The sequence below is a fragment of the Theobroma umbraticum genome, unplaced genomic scaffold (genome assembly GCF_002168275.2).
Source record: "Theobroma umbraticum cultivar Fairchild unplaced genomic scaffold, ASM216827v3 scaffold_50.0, whole genome shotgun sequence".
NCBI classification, from domain to species: Eukaryota; Viridiplantae; Streptophyta; class Magnoliopsida; order Malvales; family Malvaceae; genus Theobroma; species Theobroma umbraticum.
The window spans coordinates 4,605,294-4,626,252 of NW_018397261.1; the positions used below are offsets into that span (position 1 = coordinate 4,605,294).

Genomic DNA, 20,959 nt, shown 5'->3' on the forward strand with positions numbered 1-20,959 from the left:
TAGGAATTTACATATCTTGTCTGTTGAAGGTGTTTGCAGTTGATTTTTTCTTATCTTAGAAATGGTATATTTTTGCTTTTCTCTTTGTTTTTCTCTTTTTGAGCTTTTTAAGTGTTGGGTTCTGTTTATTAGTGCTCCAGTATTGCTTTTCCTCTCTGGTTTTTGGTTGAATTCATTGTTTTTCGTGTGGGGTTTTGAAATTCTTAGCTATTCTTTTGGGTTAAATATAAAAACCCCACCTTTCAAAGTGATTGGGGGGGCGCTTTTGGATTTTACCCCTATTCCTTTCTTTTTCAAAAAAAAATGTTTGGAGATAAAATAAAAAAAAAGAAGAAATTCATAGACCTTTCTAATTCCGTGAACTAAAACAGGATTTTGGTTACTTTTCATATTTCTTTTTTTGATTGTAAGGATATTGTTGATGAGGTTTACATGGTGGTATTGCAATGTAGCTGGTAATGCCTGTTACTCAAGAATGTGCTTGCTCCAAAAATGCAGCTAGTTTACAAGCTGTTGAGTGTCGACTCTGTTTGTTGTTATTCCTCCTTAGGAAACCAAGTGTTTTTGGAAGACTTGTCTGTTGTGATTTTCTTCAATGCTGGCTACTTGTACTTGCTGTTTGTTGGTATTTTTCTGAATTGGCTTAGGAATGTTGCTAGTGCTGCTCTTGTGAAAACTGGGGATTAAGTGATGGTGTTGTCCAGCTTGTACAGATGGTTTTCTTGTAGCAGCTCTGCTGCTCCTTTTTGGATAAATATAACGTACTTCAATTAACCAAGAAAATAGTTGTACTAAGGCTTGGTAATAAATGAACAACGGTTGAAAATTGGAATGTCTCTGTGTAACCCAAATATGCAGCAGAAACCCAAGATATTTCAGTGTGATTAACGTTTTGAGATGTAAGGAGAGACATGAATATAGCCAAGTCTTCCTGTCACCATATCACTTTTATTAAATATGTCAAGAGGGTAAATATTGAGAGAAATTATAAACTGTCCGAATATATGCATGCTTGCCTATAGCCAACCCTGGTATCCGCTCCATGAAAGCCGACAGTCACGAAGCCAAACATAAAATGACAATAGATCCAGCTTCACTTGTTAAATTCAACTATAGATGGATATGATTCGTAGAATTCTTATAACTGACACGTTCCAATCTAGTCTGGCAGGCAGTTCTTTTTTTTATACGTAATTATAAAGAATAAAGACGAGACGTCTAAACAAATTACTAGCTACACAAACTTAAGAGCACTAGAAGCAGTTTCATAAAGATTAAATTATATAAAATATTTTTTAACATTTTGATGAATATTAACAATTTTATGATATCCTGCCCAAAAATGGATGAAACTGATAATTTTTGGAAATATGTTATGATAAAGCACGTTCACAAAATAACAAAAAAAATATTAAATTTCCTATAAAATATTTTAAACAAGAAAATTTTTCACAAGCAAACTATTACCAAACGAACCTAAAAAAGGGTAAATTTGCATACCATAAAAATATCCAAAAAGAAAGAGAGATTATACTTGAAAAAACTCTATTCAAGGGAAAAAATGGTTCCTAGTGTCCCGCACGGAGATAGAACAGAGATGCTACACTTCACCTTATTTAAACATGCACCCAAAAAAATTGTCCTCTCGCTACAAAGAAAATTTAAAACCAAAAAAAGAAAGGGCAAAATTTAAGCAAAAGTTTAGGTTGAGAACATTTCTTGGGTTTACTTAAAACTCTTCAATGGGAATTGATCACGCCTATAACTTTAAACTCATTCGTTGGTGCACCCCAAAGTGATCTAAAATTACATTTTATCGCCGACCCCCAGTCTTCTTAGCTGCGACAGGAGGAAGTGTATCCTCGTCATCCGACTCCACGTCTCCATACTGCCAAATTCCACGCCTAGCAGTTTTGGCCTCGTTCTGAAAGGCCTCTAAACTATCAAGCACCGACTTTCTGTCCTTAGGTTCCCATTTCTTCCTTTTCTCCAACCTAGCCAGTCCCTCCTGAAAAGTGCAATTATATAAGGAAAATAATAAACGTACAAAATGTAAAATAATACGGACAGGTTTCCCCCACCAGAGATGACAAAATACAATTTAAACCAAACGGTGTATTTTGCAATATTCAAAACCTATTATTAGGATCGAAGTACATATCAAGATTTTTAATGAAAAGATCGGTATACTAACTAGATACAGAGGTTATGTTAAATAGCAAAAGGGCTTTTGTTCAAACCTGAAGCATTGCAGCATTAATGCTAAGCTCTGACTTCTCAGCAACGAGAGTTACAATGAGAACAGTACCAGTTCCCTGTCCCTTGACTTTTCCGCCAGAAGCATCCCTTTCCTCTACCATGGCCCTAAACTGCAGTGAGGTCCCTAGGGTCTGCTCACTCAAAAACTGGGCAGCCTCAGTACCAAATTCATCCTCGAGGCCTGGAACTTTAAGAAATGCAAGACTGCATAACTGAGCAAGCCCAGGAGTAGCTGACACTGAAGCATCAAGAGCCCGCAATTGACTGTATGGAACCTCCTCTTGATTCCCATAATCAAGATAAAACACTTCAAACTTGTCATTCGGAGATTCAACTCCTCCTCGAGGTGCATTGACAACCTTCACAAATCAAATCAAGATGCATTCAGTATTATGCTAAGAAAGAGAAGTGGAAAGTAAAACACAACACCAAATGGCATACAAAGATGCATGAGCCTGAAACAGAAAAGCCAGACCCGAGAAAAAAAATAAAATTTAACCATGCTTCCATATTATCTCCCATTAACTTTAAATATATTACAATAGAAAACAAGGCTCGTTAGCATTTAATCAAAATACGGGGATACACTACCCATAGATTAAGTGATCATTTCCCTGTCAAGTGATAGGGTTCATCCACTGACACTTTCTACCTACCCCCATCCCCACCCTTCTTCCCAAAATCACAAGAAGCACAGTATGAACCCAGATGCCACAATACACCTCAGCAGCATAACAAAGACATAAGGAAGATGAGGAAAATTAAAAAAACAAAGCCTTAAAGATTCAAAATAAATAACTTGAACTCACCATTGCACGATTCCAGGAATTATCCATACTAAACTGAGCAAGAACGAATTCACCCTTCTTAGGGTTAAAAGCACCAATCACAGGAGCTTCTTGAATATTTAAAGATGCAAGCTGTTGCTGAATAGATGAAACTCTCTGATCACCAACTGTTTGGACATAAAATTTTCCACCACCCAATACTTCCGTAACAACAACCTGAAAATAAAAAGAGAAGTTATTCACCAGCTCATGACACAGTCAGATGGTATTACTTAGTTGAGTTCCTAGAGCACCTTTAGCACTTCTTTTTGTTTGTTTTCAACAGTGGCTGGACCATTGGAAACTTCCTCTCCCTCAACATAGTTCTCCCAAATCTACAAATGAAAATTTTATATTAGCATTATTCAAGGGACAATGGTGATAATAGATATGTACCCCTTCTTACTTTCAGTTTCTGCCTCTTGGCAGATTGCTCAGCCTGTTCAAGAAGATGAGCATCAGCAATCCTGTCAGCACCAAATGAAGTTTGTAGCTTCGCCAGGCCAGCCTCAAGGAGTGTCACAGCCATATTGGTTCTGGACTCCCACAAAGACCCCAAAAATGTCCCAGTTCTATCAACAGTTTCCACTTCAATCTGTGTAGAAAAACATTCATTTTTAAAAAAGAAAAACAACTAAAACGTAGACATGCAGTTCAGAGAGACCTATACCTCCACATCTCTCTGCATGATCTTTCGTCTCATCAGTGCTATGGCTTCATCTGAATAAGGCTCATCACGACCAGGACATCTGACACCAGAAAATGAAAAAGCAATGCTACAAGTCTCCTTAGGGATCAACAACTTAAAACGATGACCACTAAGGACATATTCCACAACGGCTGGAATCCTCCTGCTCCGATGCAGGAATGGCAAGAAATCTCTAGCTTTCTTGGCTGATGACTGGAAGTAGAGAGATGGTATATGAAAATTAGAAATCAAATAAGAGGAAGAATTATGCCAGCGAGTAAATAATTAACATAAAGGACACATTGCTAACCGTTGTAAGGTCTGTTATGTGCATGACCGGAGGATCCTTGGCAGAATGAATTCCTTTCTTCCCAGAAATAGCACGTGATTCAGCAGCCAAAAGGGCATCATAATAGTTTGATCTTTCCTCAAAGTCCCTATGTCTTATCACTGTGCCAAAGCCACGTCCAACCACCAACTCGGCAACATTCAACCCAGGCTGCTGGGTACCAGCTGCGGGCGGGGCTACTGCAGTAGCATCGTCACCATCACCCTTAACGGGAGACATGAGGAAGACTGAGCCGAAATCCATTACCCTTGAATCTGCAGGTGCAGTGGTAGCCGTAGCTCCATCCGCCATGGTGACCTTCCTAGCATATTCCATTTGAACATTCACCTGACAAAGGCATGTTGACAAATTATAAGTAAAGGTTCCTAACACCACAAAAACAAGGTTTAAGAAAGGTATTCAAACCTGCTTTCCAATAAGGCGTGTTCTCAAAAACTCCCTTGCCTCCCGGGCATAAGCAGCTGGCTTTTCATCTCTACGAGGATTGCCCATTTTCGGACATCTAATGCTTGAAAGGTTGACTCGTCGCTCTGCAAGAGGACTTCCATATGGGACAGAATCATCAGCTACAATAATGCAATCCCCACTAACAACCTCCACAACCTGAGAAGAGATCATACTATTATAAAAAATGACATTAACGAAAAACCTGCTACAGGTGATACAAGACAAATGACATAAAAAATTAATTTAAAAAGGTTGTTGCTGTTACCTTTCCTGTGAAGTTCTGATCACGAATCGCCTTTGAGTTTGTAGCTGGGGGTACATAGTTTGTCCAGATCCTCAGCCGAGTCTTCTTGGCTTGAAGCTCTGCAGCCTTCAACCGTCGCTTGGCATCATCTTCCATCATATTAGCACTCCATTCAACATATTTTGCTAGACCCTATATTTTGAGAAAAATTGGTTGGGTTGAAAGAGGAGGGGGAACAGACCAAGAGAGGGAATTCAGAAAATATCAACACAAATTCAAGACAAGAAAGATGCAAGGGCGTTTTATAATAATATTGGGATGAAAAGAAGTCTGCTAAACAAAGAAATAGTTCAGTTGATTATAAACCCAAGGCATCACATAATGTAGCATCTAAAACCAATGGCAACTACATAGAACTAAGAAATTAAGGAAAAGGCACATAAATTATCCAGTGTGCATAAAGGTTAGGAAAGAGAAGTTAAGCTGGAGATCTAAAGCAGAGCTTTGAAAAAAGTACATAACAGTAATTGTTAAAAAGATAGGCAATTGTTGATTAAAGTTACTGGAAAAACCAGTCTGTAAAAGATCTGCCATAGAGAAAGAATATACTTTTTTGACCAACAGAACATAGCAAAAGAGAAGAAAATCATCAAGTCTCTTACACAAACACCATTAAGATACAGCTCCAACACCATACTCAAACATAAGAACTCTTTTACATAGGCTTTCTTTAACTAATTAAGGCGAGCTTTAAAGATGGTTCAAGCATATACAATTCTCTTGGAAGGCAAATAGTAATATTATATCAAGCATCGAACTTTTTTTGAGAGTATAAATATCTTACAAGCAAAAAGAGAACAAAAAGCTTAAGAAGTGAAGTCTAAATATAAATACTACAAACTATAATGCAATAATCGTTCAGTGTTGACATCATTGATTAAAACATATATTAGGCAAGTAGCAAAAAAATATCTTAGAACATACATTTTCCACAAGCTCCAAAGCAAGGTCTTTTGCCGTTTCACCATCAGGATAATAAACTGACCCAATCAAATTGCTGAACTTGTCAACACCTTCAAGGACAATGCGGACCTACAAAATAAACTTTGAATTTAGATTATCTATAAATAATGCATGCACACAAGTCAACTTAAGGTATTAATTCACTCACATCTCTGTGCAAACAACGGACTTCTGTAAAATATTTAGCTTCTGCTCCAAATGGATCAGGGGCAACTTCAGCAGAAGCTGCAGATGAGGCCGTAAGCCTCTGTGCAGATGTTAAGGGAGCCCGTGGCTCAGCTGAAACATCTCCATTTTGTTCATCTGAGGTCAATTCCGTTTCAACAACAGTTTCTACAGCAGCCCTTCTACCCATTGAAGGGGACTAAATAAACAGGAGAAATAATCGATACTTAAGAGACAAACTCAAATGGTAAATGAAAATAAACTAGAAAAATGCCATTGAACCAATGTTTAGAACTTGTACCTGGATACCAGCAACAAACACTTGGACAAACTGAAAATCTGGAAGCAAATAGACTCGAACGGTACTACCATCACGAACCTGCTCAACAATGCCTTGCATGGGCCTACCCTTATTTGCAGCTAGAAGACCCATGGCATCCAAGTTACCAGGATCACCGATGGCAGATGGAGGTAAATTCCTGATAGCAGCCTCAGCAGCCCCAGGTACCTACAGCCACAATTACAAAGACCATGCAACATGATCATTTAAAAGCTACTCTTTGCTATGTCAGTGAGACCATCGAAATTATAATGGACAGTTACAGATGCAAAAGAGATTACCTTGCTCCATCGACCCAGACCTTGTTGCTTGGCTTGCTCTTCAAGACGTAGCAATTCAGCAAGAAAAGGACTTGCTTCCCCTTTCTGCTGTCCTTGCTCCCTAACCTGCACAAACAAGACAGTTAAAGTAAATACAACAAAAAAAAATTCACCTTTCCCAGTGTTTTGACAAACTGAAAAGCCAATTACCTTTGCCCAGCCTTCAGAGACAACCAACATTGCAACATTTTTGTCACCAAGGTAAACTGAGCCAAATTCTCTGCCAATGCTTGGTACCGCGTATTCAACTCTGAAAGTGATCTCCTGAGTAAAGAATAAATTAATTTAGAACCACTCTTATTCTAAACCACCAAATGTCATCTATAACAACAATGATCAGAATAATTCAAAAGGAGCAGCACCTTTCCTATGCAGAGCTTCCTCAAATATTCTCTACTTTCCCAGGCAAATGGCTCATCAACACCTCCTCTACGGGCCTATCAATAAGACAGAGGGAAAAACAAGAAAAAAAATAAACACAAAAACAAAAGCATCAGCAGGAAGTTTGACACAAATGATATGCACCAAAATTTTTGTATTAGACCTTGGCAATTATACAACCAAAAACACTACCAAGTATAAACTCTCAAAGTAACTCTCATTCAACAAAATCATCATCCAAACAAAAGACCAAATTAATCAGCACGATAATCTTAAACAAGCATGCAAATCATTAAATTTAACAGCGACCGAAGGAAAACGCAGAAGTATATTCAAATGAGCTTTACCAGTCTAGGAGCAATAAGAGATGCCAAGGTAATGGTTTTCTCAGGAGCAGGTCCTGGTCTGTTAGTGGACATAGCCATTACTACCAAGCAATCCCCCGACGGAACTGCTTTGACTCTCCCTTTGTACCATCCCGTGCCCCCAGCTGTTGATGCCGCCATTCTCAACAGCTAAGATCTACACCAAAATTACCAAACACTCCACTTTTAACATCATTATTTCCATAAACAAGCAAAAAATATCAACGCTCTAAATAACAGAACTAAAAAATTTTCCAGATCTGTAACATCGGATTCACCGCAACATCAAACCGAACGAAAATTCATCGTTTAATCTTATAAAACTCTACATGCATCGACGAAAGGTTAAAATATTAATAACAGAATCGGCTTAAAACGCCTTGATCTGTCATTTGATCGAACGAGAGCCAAGTAAAAACAAATAGAATTTTAAAGTAAAAGAACGCATATACAAAATCGTGATTAAAATCTTTGCATGTAAAATCAGATTATAGCAATGCAAAAGAAAGAGATCTAATACCAAAAAAAAAAGTCGAGAATTATCGGTCTTGGGTTTTACCTGGATCAGCCGAGAAAAACTAGAGCCTTATTGGATCTATCGAAAAATAAATATTGAAAATTTTCAATTAGGCTCCGCTTATTATTTTCTCCGTATTATTCAGAGAAAAAATAAATTAAAAAAAAATAAAAACACAAAGGAGGAAAGAGAGACGGCAATAGAGAGAGAGGCAGGAAAGAAACTAGAGACCGTGTTGAGAGGGAGCGATTTATAAACAGAGAGCTAGGCGAGGTGGGCTATATATATGCCCTCCGTTCTTAGAAAAATTTACATGGGATGCCACGAGATAGGTACAATTTTAAAGTTGACAATAGTGACGCTGATTTCTGATTTGGGGGTTTTAGATTAGACTTTTTAATTAATGCCTGTGCCAGATTTTACCTCTTCCTAAAAACTACCTCGTTTTAATTAATGCCCAAGTTGCCGCGAGTTTTGGTTGAATTTAAAGTTAATTTTAATTTCTACCGAGATTAATTATATAATAAAACTAGGTACTAATTGGTTAAAGTGTTTTTTATATATATATTTTTCCATTAAATTACAAAGAAAAGTAAATATATTAGATACGTGACTTAAAATACTTAGTTGATAATAATGAGTTAAAGCAGTAGTAGTAGTTGAGCTGGTTTCTACTTTGTACCAAGATGGAAAGAACTACTCAATAAATAACTTATGAATAAACTAATTAAAATAAAACAAACATATTATTAAAATATATATGCATATCACTTTCTTTTTAAATTTAAAAATTCATCACATGCTATTTAATGATGTCTACATAAGAATATAATGATGTCATAAAGTTGTAAAATTACATAAATTTCATGAACAGATGGCTGAAAAAAAAACATTATTTGAATTTGAAATTAATTAATTTTCAACATCTATCGTTGGTTGACTTTACTGAATAATAATAATTGTTTACAAAATTTTTTCAAAAAATTATAAATGCTAAGGTCAGTCCATTATTTTCAATCTAGTTACCGAGGTTGTCACAACATAAATTTTAGTTTCAATAATAGTAGTTAATCATAATAATTCTTCGGCTTTGTGCGGTTTGAATAAAAAAAAAAGGAAATCTTATTATTCTTGTATTGGTAAAATGCAAATCGAGGTTTATAGGTGGAGCGAAGTCATGTTATTTCCTGTTAAAAGTGGTAGGTTCAGTGAGCCGATCTGCCAACAGCATATGCTAATGCTGACTGCTGACCGACAGTAAATAGGATGGGTTAGATCCGAAAGATGACATAAAAGTACTGCTCCTAGCTACTCCCTGAGCTTTTTTCACGGCGCACCGTTAAGCCGTTATCTTGCTATTTTGTGCAACTGCAAAAAGATATAAACGGAAGGACGGTGGATTCAGGCAGGACTCCCACACTGAAACTCTCTCTACCCTTTTCTTTTACTAGTTCACAATTTATATATATATATATATATATAAAGAATACAAAAGTTAATTAATTGAAAGATTGCTACACATTGACAAAATAAAAACATAATCCCATGTTTCTTGAGATTTTTATTTTTTCTCATTTTATCATTATTGATATCTAACGTACACATTGATAATGGAAGAAAGTAAGGATAATATACATAATTACATAATTTTTTTATTGAGAAAATGACAATTATATGTTCCTTTTATGTACTTTTTTTTCTTTAAAAATATAATGAAAAAGAAGATTTCCATGTCCACGTGGACAGAATGAAGTAATACAAATCAAATCGTTATGACACGTGGCTAATCTTTATTAAGATTCCAATAGAATAAATCGGCCCTTTTATCCATATTGAGTTAATCTCGTGGCAAAGCCGTGAAGATTTAAAACAGTGAATTCCTTTTTTTAAAAAAAAAAATTGGTAGTTAGCATGTTTTGAAATTAATTTCTTATGTCACACCTTTTTTGTCGTATTTTATTTGTCTCTCTTTGATTTTTTTAGTAAAATATATTTAATTTTAATTATTATTTTTAAAATATTATATAAAATTAAAATCTCAGAAATATATTTTAAAAAGTTTGAAATTCAATATTTTTAAATATTTATTTAAAAAATTTTAAACCTTTATGATTTATTAAAAATAATAACAAAAATTGAGTTTTATATGATAAAGAATTTAATAAAAGGCAAAACATAATGAGACGAGAGAATAAGACTAATCAGTAGAAGGCTTCTTTACTTTTTCTCTACAAGACAGTTTAAAAAAAAAGTTCAAATCTTCCATATATTCCTTTTGAAGGCAAAATCTTGAATTTTCAAATTCAAATATCACGGTGCACACTGCAAAATTTACAATGCGTAAGCTTGATGTTGAATTTGTCTAATTATATATTACTGTTTTGTTAATTAATTTAAAATTTAATATTTATTAATACTTATAACTTCATAAAAAATAACAATTAACAAGAACTAGTGAAAGCCTGAGCTATGAACCAGATAATAATAATTTGCTTCAGCAAAAGGGGGCAAACAGAGAGGATCAATCTTTTGTCTTCAAACAATGATATAATATTAGCAGAAAAACTTGGGTTGAAAAGAAGCTGACAACAAGCTCTGCCATGGCCGTCTAGTTTAGGTTTAACAGTCCGACCGTCTTATTTGATTTGATTTTTTAAATTTAAAAATTGATATGATTTTTTATAAAAATAATAATTTTTAAAATTAAATTAAGATTATTTGATAAAATTTTTTAATAAGTTTTTTTTAAAATAAATTATTTAGTAAAGCAACTTCTATAAGTTTTACTTTTTGTTAAAATTATCATAAAATGTATTTAATAAATAATTTTTTATTAATTATAAATTCTTTTATTTATAATGAAAAAAATTAAATTTATTTTTTATCTATTTAAAATAAATTTTTAAAAATATAATAAGTATTTTATTTAACATAAAATTTATAATTAATAATAAATCATAACAAAAAAATAAGAGGTGTTTTTTGAGAAGGTAATATTAAGATTACTTTTAATAGACAATGATACTTTTAGAAAAAAAAAAAGAAAAATCCTCTTAATAACTGATGTAGTTTTGAAAGAAGAAAAGAAAAACTCATCTTTGAAACTTTTTTTAAAGTTTTTTTTTTAGATTTATTTTTCTTAAAAAATAATTTTTTAAAGAATTTTTTAAATCCCAATTAATCTTATTGTCACTTTTAAAAAATAGATAATTTAAAAAAAAATTGGATCAAACAGATACTTAAGTTTCTAATAAATTATAAGTGGTTAGAACTTAAAAACTAAATAAGTGAACTCTCAACCTCTTCCAGGGCCGTGAAGAATTTCTGAACTACCTTTTAGTTCAATTGCGCAGCACATTGAACACGTGGTTGACTCCAAGCAAGTAAACACATACAATCTTAGAAAAGTATTCTAAACTACTTGTCCCTGAAAGAAAAGGCAAGGGCGGCCACAATGCTTATTTGTGGATTCTCATTGTTAGACGGCATGGGCAAAAGGAATAAAGTTGGTGCGCGAGGGACACGGATAGCGCCTGCATAACTTCCTGCCTAAAATTACTGTTTCATGTTTCGGGAATCTACTTGTGCTTGCGGAGGGAAGATTATCCATATTTTTAATCAGCATCACAAAAACAGAATCACGAGACGGTAAAAAGAAGGAAACAGAGAAAAAGAACCACAACAGGGACTTGTTTCCTTTTTGCTTCAGAGGTTTTTTCAACTGCCTCTAGCTTTACTGAGGGGGTATCAGTAATCATTCCATTTCCATGAGATTTTTCTTCAACATCACGTTAAATGATGGAGCTGGCTTGAGAATTGCAAAGTAAGCACTCAAGTTCTTTTGCATATAGAATTTCTTTATGATGCTAGCGTCTAGGAGGGATGGTAACTGTGGGCGGATTCGGAATTGTGTCATTTGGTCCAAGATCATCAATGGGAGGGCGCTGCTTATGGTGATTTGTGACAGACTGGTAAGCCATTGCCAATGCTAATGCCTGCATCAAAAGAAACAAAAAACGGTTCAAGTACAAAGATTTTTCTGATGACAGTAACTACATTCTATCATCAACCAGACGTTTTTAACTGATATATTAAGGCTGCGGAATAGGGAGCTTACAATGTGATCATGGTTCGGAGGAGCATAAATGCCCGTGTTGACCGTGGTTCTTCTACGAGTACCATTTGAAGGTGGATTAGATATGTTAGTGAACCCAGTCGGTACAACAATTACTGGCAAACCTACAAGATTTCCCATGCATACTCGCTCCCAATCAGTTGCATTTCCAATGAATGCATCCACAGTAAAACTTTCTTTCACGTCTCGGATTAACTTTCCCCGAGCTCTTTGTGCCTGTGGACATACATGCGAATACTGAATATATAGAAACAATGCCAGAAAATGAGAAATGGTTCTCTCTTTTCTCTCTAGTTCTTGGATTAAGCACTACCCAGTGCCACGGACCAGATGAGCTACTATTAGACCTTGCTCTCCTGCTTTGAATGCATTCCTGCTGATGCTTTTCTGAGTATTAACACTTTAGTTAAAATTAACTTATTAATTTGAAATTGAAAATGCAAGAAAGAATCTGAAAGTTTTCCATGGAAATTACACAAAATTAATTGTCCTTTCTACAATTTGGAATATTCATAGCCAACACAAACTGACCTCCTTAAAGAACAAGGTTATGCCTCAGTGGTTCATATCTATCTTTGTCCCACATATTCATATTTTGGAGCCTATTTCCCTACTCAAAACTGAAAGTAATAGAAGCTTTTGTCTTCCAATAGATCATTAGAAAATGTGTGTTAAATATCAGCTTTCACCAACTATAATATCAATCAATAATCGGATAGCAAACAACAAACCTGGACATAGTCCACAGCTGAAACTACACGTGCCCGACGTAATTCAAGAGGCCATTGATCTTGAGTTTCATACTCATCATCCTTCCCAGAGCGTTGCCATTCATCAAAGTGGGCCAACATGTCAACATCCATTGTGAAATTTAGGATACCTTGAACAGAGTTGACAGTATAATTCAGCTTGAAAGGAACCATCTTAACACCCTTCGACTCAAGCACATGAACAACCTGGTGTTAAAAAGGTCAGGCCTTATTATTTAAATTCTATTATAGTTCTACCAAATAACAAAAAAAATATAATATTGCAGTTCAATGAATTAAAAAAATGAATAATTCATAGTGATTATGACCTATGTTGTTTTTATTTATTTATTGTGCATCTCTCATATAACAAACTTTAGATTTAGTCACATGTTTCCGAAATAGTACCTCCTTGTCAGCATCTTCAAGATAACCAACTGTAAGCTTTGTGATGTCAACTGAGAATGGGTCACCAAAGGGAATGTCTCTTGATGACTGATCATCAGGATCTTTCCCTCTGATGGCATCCAGAATAACTGCACAATCGGCAGCATATCTACAGAATGGACCAAGCTTATCCTGACAAACAGGGAGCATTGAAAGTTACAAAAATCTCACCCCCAGAGCAAAACTTGAGGCTGGATAGTTTGGCTCAAAGCCCAAAGCAGATGTCTCTAATGTAGTGAAATTACCAAGCTTTCTGATATGCTCATTACACCAGTTCTTCCAACTGTGCCAAAAGTTGGCCGCAATGCTGTCACTCCACACCGAGCTGCAGGGAAGGTAATGGACCCAGCTGTTTCTGAACCAATTGCAAATGGAACCATACCTGAAACATGAACTTAATAACTTAGATGAAGCGAGGTATGTCTGGTTTAGGTAGTACTTCTTATAATGAGTCCTACACCTTTGGTCGTTTTGATTGTGGGAAAGATTGTTAGTCCTAGAAATGCTATTTCTCTGACATCATCTCATGCTTATTATAACTTTGTCTGAGAAACATAATAAATGGAAATAAAAATAAAAAATACCAGCTGCGGTGCAGGCAGCAGGCCCAGCTGATGAACCTGTAGAGAATTCCTCAATATTCCATGGGTTCTTAGTCCTTCCACCGAACCAGATGTCATCATATGCCAGTGATCCAGTAACAAGCTTTGCAACAAGAACTGCCCCTGCAGATTTTAACCTGCATTGAGAGTTCATAAGAGTGAATAAGTTATTCTGAATAAAAAAATACATTCTCAATGAAGTTCATAATAATTTCGATGATGTTTAATAATACCTCTTATATACCCAGGCTTCCATGTTAAGCATTTGATTTTTGAAAGTTGTTGAACCCCAAGTTGTATTGTAATGAGGTACTGAGATTATATCCTTCAATCCATAAGGGATGCCATGGAGAGGTCCTAAACCAACAACAAAATTTTAATTCTTGAACCAAGTGGCAATTTGACTATAAAGTAATACATAAAGAGCTAATTTGCTGACCCACAAGCATTTCCCAACAGTTCATAAAAATTGGATAAATAATGTAACCAGAACAAGAAAAAAACATAAGCAGAACAGCCAGCAAAAACTGGGAAAAGGAGATAGGAGGCTGGAAGGGGGAGAACAAGGGAAAAGCAGTGAATGTTCGTAAAAAGTAAAGATTAACATTAAAATATATTATTACAAATACATATTCTACCAGAAAGTTCTGTGGAAAGATGTGTTGAGAGCCAATACATAATAAAACATTAATTTTAACGGCAAAGATGGCAAGTAATCGTAAAGTATAAATCATAATGCAGCAAATTGTTACAGGTACCTAAATACACTCCTTTGGAGAGCAATTTGTCAGCTTCTTGAGCTTGCTTGTAAGCTAAATCTTCAGTATAAGTAATCACAGCTTCAAGTACTGGATTGTACCTGGTATTTTAGCAGTAAGCAATCAATGTTTGTTGGACAAAAGGAAGATAGATAGCACGGAGATGTTATTTCTTCGTACCTCTTTAATCTCTTCAGAAAAATTCTTGTAAGCTCCTCGGAAGTAATCTGTTTTGTCTTGATGAGTTCTCCTAGCTCAAGAACCTGATAAAGACCAGAGAAGGTCATACACAAAATTAGATCATAGCTAATGATTCCTTGCTACAGGAGCATCAACTGACTCACACTCATGAAGGCTATATCTTCTTCATTCTTTGGTCTTTGAATGCCCAGAGTCAAAGGATGATTAAATCTACCGGCCTTGCCTTGTGATTGCTCCTTGCTCCACTCAGGATTAAAAACCAAAGGAGAAGGATTATGCAGGCCACCATTAGCAGAAGCCACTAACTTTCTGTTGGCTCTTACTATGGGAATATTGAACTCTTTTGCAGCCTTTGCAATCTCAAGCACCTAAGAGAAATTAAATTAAAGACAATAAAATTAGTTACAACCACAGCCACTTTGCGAAGGATTATTCAAAATGAAACCATAATGCTGAATTCATCACCTTAGTATCATTAAAGAAGTTAGCATCCAATAATGCCAATGCACATCTAATTTGTGAAACTTCAACAACCTTTTTTGAGCATTCACTGCTATTTTCAGCGTCCTGGCCAAAGCACAAGAGAAATTCCACAAAATAAGGTTATCAAATAGAGTAAATCGTCAGTGCCTTGTATTTGCTTCTGATGTATTTATTACGTGGACACAATGATACGGGGAATGAACCATAACCTTCTGAAAGAACAAATCCCAGAAATTTTTGCAAGTTTTCACCTGTTTTATAGATGTTGTGTAAAAGGGGAAACATGTCCTATGAAGAAGGTAATTTAAGAGAGAGAGAGAATCAAGGATCCATGTCTGATGTGCTTTCATCAGAGCATCAAAAGGTCTAAAGCACATGTTATCCTGTATAGGTTGCACATCGCAATGGCAGTCAAGGACATGCCAAAATCCAAAACACGCAGTATACAGGCCTGAAGTTAACTCAAGCTTTGTCTTCTAAAGCTATCCTAAGGATGGAGAGCCCAAATCGGAAAGGGAAAAAAAGAGAGAAAAGAAGTTCCATTGAGAAATAAACCACTCAACTCAACTCGAGATGGGCTAACGCTCGCTGTTTTATGTTCTTTCAAGTGTCTAAAAGAAGATTCTGGTAGTAAGTATTAGTTCCTCAGAACTTATGAATTATGATCAATCATAACCAGAAAAAAGTACCAGACAGAAGATTCTGACACTAATCCTGGACTATCTTGTATGGAAGCTTTGATCATATTGCAAATAGGAACAAAATTTAAGTATCAAAGCACGCACAACCCATCTCTGACTTAACCAAAGTTCTGTATCAGCCTACAAACTGGACCTTTCGTTGTTTGATCACAATTTTAATCAATTGACCTCTCTTTTACGCGTCGCTAGTCAATTTCCAGGAAGAGTTAATACTCCACTACATAATGGCAAAAGAAATTCGACGAGACAGAGAGAGATTGTACCATTTTTGGGCAAATGTTAGCTAGAAGACGATGTGACGCCTGCAAAACAGGTGAGCTGTTGCTGGTACTATCTTGCTGGCGTTGGAACTCTGACAGGAAAGCTGAACAAACCGCGAGGGAAGACAAGAGTATCAACACGAGGGAGGACATGAAACGTCGTAACCGAAATGACATGACCGGACACATGTCAAGAAAACTAGCTGCCATGTTACCGGGAGGTGTTGGCCTTGGTCCCTTCATCACCGCCATGGAATTCTAAGTAAAAGTGCGATGGAATTTCTGTGCCTCGCCTAGTTGTTTGGCCCTAACGATAGATAATAAAGTAAGCTAAGACTAGCTGCAGTGTCAAGGCGTTTAATTTCTTTGACAACATCAACATGTTACTCCACCGGCATTGGAGCATTGAAAGTCCAGTCACCAAGTCAAAAGATTAATTCTTTGCTTGTCTGGTCTTCGAGTTGTTTTGGAATTATTAAAGATAAAAAGACAGATTTCACCACTTCCACGGCTGTATCTTCTCTGTCAAGCATAAGCTTGGTTAAACTTTGTGTTCTTCTTGTTGATTTTTGGGTGACTCTTGATTTGTGAGCAGCAGAATTTTTGTTTGGTGTCTGCTATGAGAGGTTCTTGTGCTTTCTCTCGAGTTTTTGGCCTTGACTACTTTCTCTTCATGCGATCAGAGACTTTAATAACATAATAGTGATGGGTTTCTACACACAATTTTTTTAAAAAATAAATAAAATAAAAACACCAATGAAGATAATAACCACAAATTACGTGCTTTCTTTAGTCAAAATGATTTCACACCCAAACCTGGATTTGAATTTCTACTAATAAAGACCAATTTTTGATACTATGATATGTAATTAAATAATTCAATTAAAAGATAGTTATGCGTATACTTTCACGTTAAACTTGTAAAATGAAATAAAATGATTATTTTATGAAAATTAAATTAAATAAAATAATTATTATATAATAAGTCGATAAAATAATATAAGAATTGCTATAATGATTTATTTTTATTTATTATTAAAGCTTTTGAAAAATTACATGTACAGAATAAAATCTTTATGCTTGTCTGATTGCTTATCGAAGACGATTAAAGCTTTTGAAAGATTATGAAGTGAAGAATAAAATCTTGGATAAGATTAATGAAGTAACTCTCTCCCCAAAAGGAGCTGAGAATAAAATGATTTAGATAAGAAGAAGAGCCTTTGGGAATCTTGGATTCTCTCTGTAGAAGAAAGGAAGTGAGGCAGCTTACAGCCGGATCAACTTGAAAATAAGCAGTCTCCGTGGACTTTGAGTCTTTGACCAACGTTATCGTCTTCCCTGCACATCCACACACTAGATTACTTCAAAAAGGGGGTTCAGATCCCAGTGCCGAGAGACGGCCTTCGGTGCTCCTATTTCCATTTTCAACCTGGGATTGTCTCTTAAAATTAACGTAAGCCTGCACTGACCGTAATTCTACCTCTGCTAAAGCTCCATCTTTTTCAACTGTAAGTTGATCTTATTTTACGCTTCCTGTTGATCTCTTCCGATTGTTCAGATTTTCATTTATTTGTGAATATTTTTTTGGTCGATTCGTATTATTGGTGTTTGATGTTAGATAAGGTTTCCAAGTTTTTGATTGGTAGGTTTGATTGTCGGGTTGAAGAAAATTCTTGCAATGGAAGTACAACGAATTAATTCAAAAGAGATTAGGTTTAGTTATTAAAATATGAGAAGCAAAAGATGAACTAAAATTGCTGATTTAGCCCACATTTTATTGTATTTCTTGTTGAAAGATAAATTTGGGATTTGCTGTTAAAAAGCTTCTATTAGGATAGAATGCATTGAATGAGTGAAGAATCTAAAATGCAGCAGAAGGGTAAAGAACAATGTCATTGTGCTGCTACTGCTTTGATGGATATGCCTTCATTAATCAGTTGAAGGAACTTGGACTTTGGCCAAATTTCCCTGGGTTAATTTGATATTTAATGCATTTTTTGTTTAATTGTATACCAACTATTAGCTGAAGGGTGTTTGGAATTGTATAGCTGTGGAAGTTAAATTTCAAGGTTTTATTGTAGTTTACAAGTTTAAACCTTTACTTTGGCAAAAATGAATAGCGAACTGGTTCATAACTCCAAACTATTTCTTTCCCTTGGGTCCTCCCTTTGCTTTTCTTTGAAGAATTTGGGGATGTTGTCCCAAATATATCTGGTTGCATATTTGCTTTATAAGATACTGTGTGATTGATTATGCCTGGTTTTATAAACATGAAGGAGACGGCATTTCTTTGGGATAAGGTTATAGCCGTCCTTTCTCTTTTAGATGTCTTCTAGTTGCCTGTTCTTTAGTCTGTAGATAAGAGAGAATGTATTCTGTCGATCTCTTTTATGGAAATAACTTCTTCTTGAGTTTTCAAAAGTTTTAGCCTTAAAGTGGCTTTGGGGGCTGGGCCCATAATTGCTGAAGAATCAAAAGCGATGGTCTTGTTTATTGATTGTTGAAAAGAAGCGTATATTGAGTGAAGAAATTTCATACTTGTTATCAGGTTGTCATACTTTCTAGTTTCTACAGTATGCTTAAGGTTCCAGAGCATCAGGTTGCAGGGCACCGAGCCATTAATGGGAACCTTGGCCCCGTCATAGATAATTTGGGACATTTCTACAAGCCTCTCCTGGATGATGAACGTGGCTCCAAGGAGCTGGCCTTCTATAAATCCTTCTCTTCTGATACTCGTGTTCCAGACCACATCCGCAGATTTTTTCCTGTGTTCTATGGCACTCAAGATTTGGAGGCATCTGATGGGTCTGGCTTTCGCCCCCACCTGGTCTTGCAAGATTTAGCCGCAAATCACCGTAGTCCATCGATTATGGATGTTAAGATTGGTTCCAGAACATGGTACCCTGAAGCATCTGAGGACTACATCCAAAAGTGCCTTGAGAAGGATAGAAAAACCACCACTGTGTCCCTAGGTTTTAGAATATCTGGGTTGCAGATATATGAAAGCAAGGAATCAGGATTCTGGAAGCCGGAAAAGAAACAAGTCCAGAGTTTTACTGCTGATAATGTTAGATTAGTTCTGAGAAAGTTTGTTTCATCAAATTCTTCTATTGGTTCAAATGAGAACCCAGATTGTTCTCTTGCTCCTATTGTATATGGTGGTTCTGCGGGGATTTTGGAACAATTATTGGAGCTGAAAGCATGGTTTGAGAATCAAACAATTTACCATTTTCATTCATGTTCAGTTCTCATCCTGTTTGATAAGGAATCGGTTTTGAAAGGAAGGACTTCAGTTGCTGAAGTTAAACTCATAGATTTTGCTCATGTTGTGGAAGGCAGAGATGTTATTGATCATAACTTCCTGGGTGGACTCTGTTCTTTGATAAAGTTTGTGTCTGAGATTCTCTCCAGCTCAAAGGAATCCTCAATCAAAGCTTGTTTTATGGAATCGGAGAAGAAATGCTATTGTACTAACAACAGCAATTACTGGTAGAGTTGAAAAAAAGCACATTTCCTCAGTTCTTAGTTTTGTTTCTGGTCTGTTAGACTGCTGCTTCCTTCCATGCAAACTGAGGAATTTTGTGATTTTCTTGGGTTTAGATTTGAATAATTTGCAAAGAGGCTGCATCTTAATTGTTTAGAGAGATTGTTAGTTTTGTTTCAATAAGATTTTCCGTAATGAAGACCAATTTCTTTGCAATTGTATCATTTTCAACATAGCACTGTAGTTTCAATTTGTTTCTCATGGCAGATGTAACTAGAATGCAAAGCTTGATCATGCATTGTCTAGAGGGCTGACAGTAAAAAGAAAAGTGGCTTACAAGAAAATCTTTCTAGGGATTGACAGTGGTGGAAAGCTTAAAAAGCCAGTATATGCGTCACGGTCCACAGCATGAAGCAATGCTGTCAAAAAGTCGTAAACAAGTTATGATGATGGGGACCCTCTACGGAGTTCCTGGAATATCATATCTAAGTCACTCCCACTTTCTTTTGAGCATCTTTTTTGTGCTTCATAATCTGAATTTGTCAAAACGTTCTGTGAAGCTTACCGGAATGCTTGGTAACATATAATAGCAATCTTTGACTGGAATTCTGTCATGGGTCTAAGGATTTCCAGGGGATTGAGCTCTGAGGTAGATGCTGGTTTTGTTTGTATGGGAATCTATTCCTTTTCCTGCTGTGTTTTATGAAGCTTACCACAATATTCCTCTTTTGGCTGTTAGATTTCTTCCGTATTTATATCCGCACATGATCTTATTTTCTGGTGAGATTACTAGTGTACGCATCTATAACCTGTCGGGTGGCATGAAAGCATACACATAGAAGAAAATCACAAAATTAAAAATAAAATAAAAAATAAATTACCCAATTTGATCATTTAACTCTTCGACAATCTTTGTTTTAATCATTTCAATTTTAAAATTTTAAAAAATTACATTTTGGTTGTCAATGTGTATAAAAACTAATGTTTTTATTATTCAATAATTAGAAATTAATGGCTTATTGACCCATTTTTTCACTGCTGATTGACTATCTTTTCACGGTAGTGAATATTTAATCACATGACAGATGAGATAATATGAATACACCACTTGTGTGATAGAAAAAAACCATATCAGGTTTTTAATAATTTAGTGATTAAAATATTAATTTTTATAAATATACGTGATTAAAATTTTAATTTTTATAAAAAATTTT

At 35.5% G+C, this 20,959-nt stretch overlaps 3 protein-coding genes across 7 annotated transcripts; 1 reads left to right on the forward strand and 2 right to left on the reverse strand.

Annotated features, from left to right (window-relative positions):
- Nucleotides 1–1,463: 1,463 nt before the first annotated feature.
- Nucleotides 1,464–8,161, reverse strand: TUDOR1 (TUDOR-SN protein 1). Its single transcript, XM_021430568.2, has 17 exons — nucleotides 7,968–8,161; nucleotides 7,391–7,565; nucleotides 7,025–7,099; nucleotides 6,813–6,926; nucleotides 6,624–6,728; nucleotides 6,304–6,510; nucleotides 5,986–6,201; nucleotides 5,799–5,906; nucleotides 4,836–5,006; nucleotides 4,529–4,726; nucleotides 4,085–4,450; nucleotides 3,757–3,987; nucleotides 3,493–3,681; nucleotides 3,341–3,421; nucleotides 3,069–3,263; nucleotides 2,241–2,618; nucleotides 1,464–2,008 (listed from the first exon to the last, which is right to left on the reverse strand). The coding sequence occupies exons 2-17, from the start codon at nucleotides 7,547–7,549 to the stop codon at nucleotides 1,814–1,816; spliced, it is 2,988 nt and encodes a 995-aa protein (XP_021286243.1). The 5' UTR covers nucleotides 7,550–7,565; nucleotides 7,968–8,161; the 3' UTR covers nucleotides 1,464–1,813.
- A 3,019-nt stretch (nucleotides 8,162–11,180) lies between these two features.
- On the reverse strand, nucleotides 11,181–16,921 carry LOC110417673 (Amidase family protein). Of its 4 annotated transcripts, none has more exons than XM_021430132.2 (12): nucleotides 16,265–16,908; nucleotides 15,283–15,384; nucleotides 14,961–15,185; nucleotides 14,797–14,879; nucleotides 14,617–14,717; nucleotides 14,092–14,215; nucleotides 13,841–13,995; nucleotides 13,502–13,638; nucleotides 13,218–13,388; nucleotides 12,792–13,016; nucleotides 12,043–12,276; nucleotides 11,181–11,920 (listed from the first exon to the last, which is right to left on the reverse strand). In XM_021430132.2, exons 1-12 carry the CDS (start codon nucleotides 16,511–16,513, stop codon nucleotides 11,792–11,794), a joined length of 1,935 nt encoding a protein of 644 aa, XP_021285807.1. In that variant the 5' UTR covers nucleotides 16,514–16,908; the 3' UTR covers nucleotides 11,181–11,791. The 4 variants fall into 4 exon arrangements, 2 of the variants coding, with proteins under 2 accessions (XP_021285807.1, XP_021285808.1); XM_021430133.2 differs by lacking the exon at nucleotides 11,181–11,920 and adding an exon at nucleotides 12,374–12,447 and having other exon boundaries at nucleotides 12,119–12,276; nucleotides 16,265–16,921; XR_002445342.2 differs by lacking the exon at nucleotides 11,181–11,920 and adding an exon at nucleotides 12,374–12,447 and having other exon boundaries at nucleotides 12,258–12,276; nucleotides 12,592–13,016; nucleotides 16,265–16,917.
- A 424-nt stretch (nucleotides 16,922–17,345) lies between these two features.
- On the forward strand, nucleotides 17,346–20,539 carry IPK2A (inositol polyphosphate kinase 2 alpha). 2 transcript variants are annotated; one of them, XM_021430136.2, is made up of 2 exons: nucleotides 17,346–17,769; nucleotides 18,836–20,539. In XM_021430136.2, exon 2 carries the CDS (start codon nucleotides 18,837–18,839, stop codon nucleotides 19,752–19,754), a length of 918 nt encoding a protein of 305 aa, XP_021285811.1. In that variant the 5' UTR covers nucleotides 17,346–17,769; nucleotide 18,836; the 3' UTR covers nucleotides 19,755–20,539. The 2 variants fall into 2 exon arrangements, with proteins under 2 accessions (XP_021285811.1, XP_021285810.1); XM_021430135.2 differs by having other exon boundaries at nucleotides 17,356–17,769; nucleotides 18,810–20,534.
- The last annotated feature ends 420 nt before the right edge of the window (nucleotides 20,540–20,959 follow it).

Bases quoted from the DNA above. Each gene is read 5' to 3' on its own strand.
- TUDOR1 (XM_021430568.2), bottom strand. From the start codon at position 7,549: ATGGCGGCATCAACAGCTGGGGGCACGGGATGGTACAAAGGGAGAGTC. The intron at 6,202-6,303 runs GTACAAGTTCTA...CTGTTTATTTAG, and splicing joins TGTTTGTTGCTGGTATCCAG to TCCCCTTCAATGGGTAGAAG. The intron at 2,009-2,240 runs GTTTGAACAAAA...TGCACTTTTCAG, and splicing joins TTAATGCTGCAATGCTTCAG to GAGGGACTGGCTAGGTTGGA.
- LOC110417673 (XM_021430132.2), bottom strand. From the start codon at position 16,513: ATGGCGGTGATGAAGGGACCAAGGCCAACACCTCCCGGTAACATGGCA. The intron at 15,186-15,282 runs GTGATGAATTCA...AATTTCTCTTAG, and splicing joins ACTTCTTTAATGATACTAAG to GTGCTTGAGATTGCAAAGGC. The intron at 14,718-14,796 runs GTACGAAGAAAT...CTAAAATACCAG, and splicing joins TTTCTGAAGAGATTAAAGAG to GTACAATCCAGTACTTGAAG.
- IPK2A (XM_021430136.2), top strand. From the start codon at position 18,837: ATGCTTAAGGTTCCAGAGCATCAGGTTGCAGGGCACCGAGCCATTAAT.